General features: G+C 43.7%; 1 protein-coding gene across 1 annotated transcript; it reads right to left on the reverse strand.

Moving 5' to 3' along the window:
• Positions 1–6,173: 6,173 nt before the first annotated feature.
• On the reverse strand, positions 6,174–8,498 carry LOC125533114. Its single transcript, XM_048696885.1, has 5 exons — positions 7,685–8,498; positions 7,455–7,513; positions 6,965–7,042; positions 6,434–6,871; positions 6,174–6,310 (listed from the first exon to the last, which is right to left on the reverse strand). Exons 1-3 carry the CDS (start codon positions 8,496–8,498, stop codon positions 7,019–7,021), a joined length of 897 nt encoding a protein of 298 aa, XP_048552842.1. The 3' UTR covers positions 6,174–6,310; positions 6,434–6,871; positions 6,965–7,018.

Below are 8,498 nucleotides of genomic sequence, written 5' to 3' on the forward strand. Positions count from 1 at the left end.
CAAGTCTTGGTGCACGAAGGATAAAACACACAGGATATCGATCCAGTAGGGAGGGAATGGAACTGATCAGGCTTGGCGCCTTCTTCTTATCTCTCTGATTCTTCTGCTCCTCTACCTTGATATGCGCTCTTCACATCCTTGATTCTCTTCTCTGGATTGTAGTCCCTTCGTGATCCATGGTTTGGTGAATTAATTCATACACCGGGAGCACTTGTATCCATTCATTTGTATTGTTCGGTTTTGATTTGTAACGACTTGATCCAGGGGTTGTGACAATTGGTATTCAGAGCTGTTCAATCCACCCATTGATTTCTCCAAATCCCAGAAATTTTCCACCAGATTTCGTGTCCCTTTCCACCGCTCACCACTTGTTCGACGAAATGGAAAGCCACTATGATCCAACCCAGAGTTGCGTTTTGCAGGTCACCCTTACCAATACCAGCCTTAAGTACTAGGTGATGGAGAAGGTATTGGGCCGGCTGTTTGATGTGTATGGGGTGAACGAGTTGTGCCTGTTGCAACATCCCACACATCTTAGAGGTGTTCGTGGAGTTCCATTCATGGTACGAGGCAAGCCAAGCGTGGTGTACCTTGCATGTGCGGTGCATCTATCATAGTTGTTGTCTTCTGCACATACAACATGCCCCGCCGTCCATCAGTGTCATCACACTGTCCAACTCGCAGTCTATCGTCGTGGGCTTCGATTGTGTGAAGAGCATCGCCACTGCCCATCACCGAGCTCTATGGAGATGCCCAAGTGTCAACAAACATGACCCTTGTTGATCCTGATCAAGGAGGTGATGATGTCATGTCGGCGGCAACATCATTGCTCAAAATTCGAGTGGCAAGGAAGCGCACATGGGTGATCATCATTCATCACATGAATGGAAGAGCTGCCATGTCAGATGAAATTAAGCAGCAGCTGGGTGCGGTCACCAATATGATGGACCAAATGGGTTGAGTGCCAAACCAAGTTGGAACACACCCTGAACCATGTACAACTTTTCCATCCATTACTTTGCTCGGCTGCAGTTGAGAAGAGCGACAAGTTGGTGCATGTGAAGTGTTTGACGGAATTTCAAGGACAACAACAATGTTGGTGCCACTCTCGTCCACTCCGCATGTTGCAAACTCAATCATAACCACAACGTGGCAAGAAAAAGTGCAGAAACCAGCTGCAGATAGTCGTATTTGGGTCATCTTGGTCGGAAATTTGGAATGGAAATTCTAGTGAGGCGAGGGTTGTGAGGAGTGAAGCTAAGATTGGGCTAACACCATGCATGGCCGCCGTTTGCATGCGACGAGACCATGGCACAGTTGAAGCACCGGTGGACTGGCCTCCATATGATAATACAGTGATAGCAAGACATGTGATTGAGCTTCCGCCATCTCATGGGTCATCTCGATCGGAAGTGTGGACAGCCATGTGCACCACTGGAATGTCTCACCTTTGATTGGTTGGTAGTGCATGTGTGCATGGAGTACGTACGTAGCCCCTCGAGCATCCATGCATGCACGCGTCCAGCGAAGCGGACCCCACTCAGTGTAAGAGTTGTAGAAGCACAACGGAGTCAATTCTTCCAACTGAACTGCCGATGAGACACAACCAGCGTGAAGCCCGGCCGGCGTCGCCGCGCTTGTGGTGGTCGCGGTGGCATGGCGGCCTCCGCCTCAGGTCGCTCAGGCGGCGTAGGGCGGTGGCCATGAGGCACGTCATCGTCACGCAGCTCAGCTCGACGGAGGACGGATGAAGTTGACGAAGGAGGGAGCCTCGTACGGTTCACCGTCGGACGCATCGATCCACTCTTTAGCTGTGCCTACTTACTCATGGTGGAAGGCAACGAATGAAGACGGCGACCTCAGAGCTGAGAACATGCAGCTAGCATGCGGCCGTGCCTGTTGCAACTACACCACCGTTAATTACGTCGATCAACAATCTCAAGCACCTACACGAGGTAGCCCCATCTCCATGGAACACAACCAGTTTGGATTAAAAATGAGTGAGTCATGTATACCAAGAGACAAGAGTTTAAAATTTTGTTAGGGGAGAAACTCAGCATATAATAATTTATTTATTTAGATTTAGTTAGATTAGATTAGTTAGTTAGATTATTAGATTAGATTATTAGTTATTATTAGATTAGATTAGTTAGTTAGTTATTAGGTTAGGTTAGATTAGATTAGATTAGATTAGTTAGATACTAATAAAACAAGGTGACATTTTTGGTTTCGTCCCGCCTCGAAGATTTTTTTAACTGAGGTGGTACTCCCTCCGTAAACAAATATAAAAGCGTTTAAAATACTAAAGTAGTGATCTAAACGCTCTTATATTAGTTTACAGAGGGAGTACTATTTTTTGACGCCGCGCAAGCTTGCTCACGTTTTGTTTCTGGGTTGAACGATCGCTTGGCTGGGCCAGTGTATGCGATCGAAGCCCATCCAGGCAAAAAACAAATACGGGCGTCCATCAATTTATGGGCTGCGAGTGGGCTTCTGAAAATCAAGTAAAAAAATGAGTGGGCTTCGTAATATCAAATAAAAATAGTTTATACAGTGAGAATCGAACACAACACCTCTCATATCAAGAGAACCCGCGGTAACTAACTCAGCTGACTTCTATTTCTGATTAATCGCACCTCGAGGGTTTATATTGAATCGCCCCGATATACATTTCCTAATTGCTTGCAATCAACATGCCTCTTTGGGACTCAAAGAACACAGACGACAGAGACTAAAAGGAATTGACCCTGAGATTGTGTGGCTGCCATGCAAAAAAAGAGAAATATTCCGAAGCATTAATTGCCGGCGAGGAGTCCTCCTTGATTAAAGGGAGGGATCATGATGGGGCTGGATTTGTGTGTCCTTTAAAGGATGCCGGATTTGTGGGCTGCTAAAGCTGGTTGTAACGGGGAGTATCATATACTAGTATCATGCATATGATACTAGTGTATGATACTACCTCCCTAATGCATAGTATCACATATTAGTATCATGTAGTACTCTATTTATTGCCATGCATGATACAAAGTAGCATAGTATTTATTATGATATGGTATCATGATATGATACTCCACTCTCTCTTTCTTCATTTAATACTATGACACTTTATCAAAATTGTCTAGTTGGCATGCATGATACTAGTTATGATACTACCATTACGACCAGCCTAATGCACCCATAATTAACGGTTAATAGTTGCACAATTAAGGAAGGATTGCCGCAAGCCGACCCCTGTTATTAGGAAGAAAAGGAAGGAATTTAAAAGAAGAAATATGAAGTATGAATTATTTCGGGCAGTGTGAATGTCAAGTTAACAATTATTGATTTGTAGCCAATGGGAACCAAAGTTTTGCATGTTTTTTAAGACTTCATAAAAATTCAAGAGAATATTTGTAAAATGGTGTGTCAAATTGTGATCAAACCGTTGTCCTTGAGCCCATGGACTCTAAAGGACCAATAACCAACTAGGCCATAAACATATTGTGATTTTTTAATGGATTACATGCAATATTATGTGTACTCATTTGATCTAAGGTTAATTTTGAATAACTTAAATATTCTTTTTTTTGTCAAGAATGAGTCGCTCGTTCGTTTTTTAAACTATGATTAGATGGCCATGGCGGAAGAGGACGCCATAGTTCGCTGCCGGAAACATACCCAAGTTCATGCTAGAGATGAAGAAGGATGATGGTGCCGACAGTGAAGTGTATGCAGTTTGTGTTGACTCAAGTAATTGATGTCCTCCTGACTTAACTTAATTTGCTGCATTACTAATTATTATTGTGTGCGCTGAGAAGGAAATGCATCAGCTGATTTGTTAAGACATTTGTGTTGAAGCACGTGAAGATGTATGTGACACACAAGGAACTACAAGCCAGTGTAGGGAGAGGCTTGTGAAATCGGCATGGTAGAGTGTGATGACCAAGCTCGCCGCCTTGGGATTGATGACATTTGTTGTAATAGGTGGGCAAGTGACCACCATCATGATGACATGGGAGAAATGGCAACGAAGATGACTCGTTAGGTCTGTGTGTGAATTTGTTTCTTCCGTTGGAATGCACGGGCACATTTGTGCTAGTAATTTAAAAAAAGAAGGTGGATGTCAACGACGGTGTTTCCCTTCACTTCGCTAGATTACCTTGGCTTGCCGTGTACCCGGATGACAGTAAAAGGGAAAAACAATGTGTGCTTGGTCAAACAAAAGGCCCGTGTTACAAAATATTTACACTTCCACTTAAGCAGCAACGGTTTGACGGACAGTCAAAGCCTACACTGTCACTGATCGCATCATTTTTAAATGTTGTTTCCCGACGGTACGTAGCCTCTCGACGGAACTTCATGCAGTTGGCAATGTCGGTGTTCAAGAGGGACTCATCCTGTGTGTGTGTGTGTGTGTGTTTGTGTGTGTGTGCGCGCGCTTGCACGTACGCAGCCGGCTCCTCAAGTGTCCATGTATGCGTCAATCGAACACGCGGCCCATGGCACGTCAGAGCTGTAGAAGCGCAGCTTTAAATTGAAACTAATGGTTGGGGCGTGCCATTGGCACGCCTTCTGAGCGTTCATGTGCGCACTTATCAGCCTACGCACGTCCGTTGGTCCAGGTTAATTCTTGATGACATTTATATACAACCAAAGTGATTTGACTACAGATGAATATGCAAAGATTGACTACAGATGAATATGCAAATCTTTGCTGACTTTAACCTCCTGATTTGTTCCATAATTTATTACAAACTTGCATCAGGCATAGCAAGGTAATAGGTCTATATTAACAGATAGTGGCAGTCTTACAAGGTGGATGATATAGCACACCCTGCGAACCGACAATTACGCTTCATGGAAACACAATTCAATCATGTTCATAGGTGTGTCCATGGAAAAAAAGATGGTCTTGTTGAATACTAAATGACATGAGTTCATTGTACGAAATGAATACTAAATAAAATGAATTCTTAAGTGTGTCCAGAAAAGCATTTTCACATCTTTGACAATTCAAAATGAGTTCATTGTAGCCACTGGGGCGGGCCTGTTGGGCCTCTTCAAACTTCCCATATCCCAGGATTCAGGACCAGTGAGCTTTTTGGTTGTTGATATAATTATATACCTAAATAATTTACAGTGAACTAATGAATAAGTGGTGTACATATGTAACCTTGACATCACAACCTAATGAAAAAATAAATAAGTGTGATGATATATGAACCTGAAAAAAAAAGAACAAAAGGTCAGGACATATATATGTGTTAATACGTATACATCAAACTTTCATTGGTTAGATATATTATGAAGCAATTCATATCAACAAATGGACCTCCAAACCAAAAGAGGAACTTCTTCATGATGTGAGTAAATATACTTGACTATATCTACCAAAATCCAAATGGACGAGTTGGGTAAGCGCTCTGATATAAAGTAGAAATCCATTATTTTGACTCCATTTTCCATATGCTATCTTTTGGACGAGTTCGGTTATATACACATGAATCAGGAAAACTCGTGTCTATATATATATATGTCAACTTTACATTAAACTAAGTGGGGAGTTGCAAACCAAACTATTGTGTTCATTTAATTTTTAAACCTGTTCCTAAATGTACACATCTTAAAAAAAACAAATGCACTAATAAGAGTGGTACTCTGCTGGTGAAAAATAAACAGAAGACTACTCATGTGCATCATATCCCACAATTAATTTATGATGCTAGCGGAGCTGTAAGAAAACAGCTGGATATGCACAGGGTACAAGCACAACATGGCTTGGACATGTCGTGGCCTAATCTACCTTAGCTAGTAGCAATGGTGCTGCTTCTGAATGGCCTTGCTTATTCAGTGTTTTTAATTATTGTGCAGACTTTAATCCTAATTTAACGGACCTCATCTGGCTCTCAAATGAAATGTACTACAGCTCAAAGAGCAGCAGCTTTCTTTGCTTAAGCCTTCCGCCCTAACAAATCAAGTGCCCATTCAATCTGCAGGCTGCAGTTTCAAGTAATCACAAGGCAAAACAAGCACAAGAGAGTAGCCTGAACCCTGCAAGCCAAATTGTATTCCTCACACCTGAACCCACAGTGTCTTGAACAATGTTCAACATCACCAGTGCAGACGTATCGTATCAAACAGATCGTCCAAATTCTAAACATTAACAAATTCAATTTTCGTTGCTCCCACCGAATATACGACCTTAATACCAACAGAGTTGCATAAAGTAAGAAACGCAGAGACATGAAAGCAATACCTCTCGCCTTTGAGGTTGTCGTCGACGCCTCCGTCATCCCCAAGATCCTCCTTCGATGTTCCGCTCGCTTAAGCTCTGAAAACAACATGCACCATAGTACACAGAGGAAACACAACATTAAGCAGTCAGCAGTCCATAACTACCATATACACATCGAATCTGATCCGACGAAGCAAGAAAGATTCAAAATCTACTCACCGTGTCATGATTGTCCTGGTTGATCAGGAGTCCAGGAAGGCTTCCCCGAGCTGGCTTTGGCACATGAGCGAATCCTGAAGTAGAGAAACACCAGAAGAAACAGATCATCACCATGCCAATAAAAAATGAGAGGTCTAGTGAAGATCAAAGAAACACCACAACAACCTAATCGACTATATCTCTTCTTTAATAATTTCTTTTCTTCTTTGTAATTCTAATTAGTCAACATGGCAGAAGGATTTATCCCTATTTAATCTTACATTAATATCTAAATTTACGGTTGGCATATATGTTAATACCCCCAGCCTAAAATCTGAGAAGAGCAAAAAAAACTGAGAAAGTTCCCTTGGTTATTCTAAGTTTCCGTTGAACTGGCGAAATCATCTGTAGGTAGTTCAAGTTTTACGCCGCATACAAGAACTGAACGTCCTCAGACACCTGACAAATGTAGGACATGTCAGGCAAGCAACAATATATTGAGGATGAAAAAAAATGCTTATCGATACATGAGTTGAGAAACCAATCATATACCTTCATATTTAACAACACAATTATCCAAGAAAGATGTTAAGCCTGGAGAGCTCTTCAACTGAATGAAAAACAGCAAGTCTTCATATCAATTAACAACAGAAGAGACAGATTGTTAGGAAATCCAGCAGCAAACAAAAAAACACGCTGCTAATTCTTAATATCATAAACCTGTAAGATTGTACCACGAAGTCATGTCAGTAATTATTACTCCAAATCAGTATACCACCGCCATAGTACTACACCGTCTAATTACCTATACAATTAACAGACTAAAGAAAATCATTTCAACATGAATTAGACGAACCATACAGAACTAATTAAGGGATATTTAAGGTGTAAATGCAGGTACATACATCTGGTTATAGAAGTCTCTATTACAGTACTCTCTTTCACAGCTTGATTACAGATCTAAGCTTCTATATATTAACAATATATTTCTTCAAGTCAGAGGCAGAAAAAAGAGAACACTCATTAGTTACCATTTTCTAACCTTTACATCCTCACTCCTCTTCCACGAAAAGCATGCTAACTGAATAATATTAGTACTCCCTGTCATAAGAATGATGTTAGTTAGATACCAAGAAATGTCAGGTTGCTGGATTAGTTCAAGGGACACTTTAGATAGCCAAAATAACAATAGCACGCACGCATCAGATTCCTCACTGTTTTTGCGTGGCTGACTGACTGTAGAGAAGGTTATGGAGGATTGTGTGATCTCACCTGAGAGGACCTCCCTTTGTTGCCGTGCGCGACGAAGAGGGGTGCGGAAGGAGGCGGCTGCGTGTGACGAAGATGTTGCGGAGATGGAGACGGCAGCGTTGACTAGAAGTGAGGGGGGAGATGCGATGGTCGGTGATGCTCTCCCATCCGCCGCTGCAGCTCCCTCTCCTCGTTCCTCTCTTTCTCCCTCCTCTCCTTCCTTCTCCCTCTCCTCTCTCTCTCCTGAAGGGACCAGTCCATTAGGCTGGATCAAATCGAGCGCCCCGCCATAGCCCTTGGCCTGCAGGTCGCCGCCGCTACTGGAGACGCCCGCCACCGTGCCCGCAAGCCTCTGATCCGGCGGGATCCCCGAGAGAGGAGGGAGTGGTGCGAGCGACGCCCGCTTGCCACCTCGACGTGATGAGAGAGGTGGCGTGGAGATGAGGACATGGACGTGGGACTCGATCCTTCGTGTGGCAGCGGCTAGCGTCGCGGTCGATGGCGCCCCTGCCGCCAGGGGGACTGGGATGGGGAGATGAGGCGGCGGCGTGTTGGGGTCGAGGGCTCGGGACGGGAGATGAAGCACGAGCGCCGGTGAGGCTGGCGGCGGCGGCGGAGAGAAGAGAACGAAGGCTGTGAGCGAGAGGTGCGAGGGGTGTGTTGTTTCTGTCCTCTTTGACACACTAAAACGCGACAGTAAAACCTGCGGACGTGGCACTCGTGAGCGGGCGCCCATGCCGCGACTGTTAAAGGGTTCAATGGCCGCGGTCCCTCTCGATAGCGTCTCAGTCCAGGCGCTGGCCGCGTTGTACCCTTGTATTCTAGATACATCCAT

Source organism: Triticum urartu, chromosome 1 (genome assembly GCF_003073215.2).
Source record: "Triticum urartu cultivar G1812 chromosome 1, Tu2.1, whole genome shotgun sequence".
Classification (NCBI taxonomy): Eukaryota; Viridiplantae; Streptophyta; class Magnoliopsida; order Poales; family Poaceae; genus Triticum; species Triticum urartu.

Bases quoted from the DNA above. Each gene is read 5' to 3' on its own strand.
- LOC125533114 (XM_048696885.1), bottom strand. From the start codon at position 8,498: ATGGATGTATCTAGAATACAAGGGTACAACGCGGCCAGCGCCTGGACT. The intron at 7,514-7,684 runs GTGAGATCACAC...TTCTTATGACAG, and splicing joins ACAAAGGGAGGTCCTCTCAG to GGAGTACTAATATTATTCAG. The intron at 7,043-7,454 runs GTTAGAAAATGG...ATTGATATGAAG, and splicing joins AGAGGAGTGAGGATGTAAAG to ACTTGCTGTTTTTCATTCAG.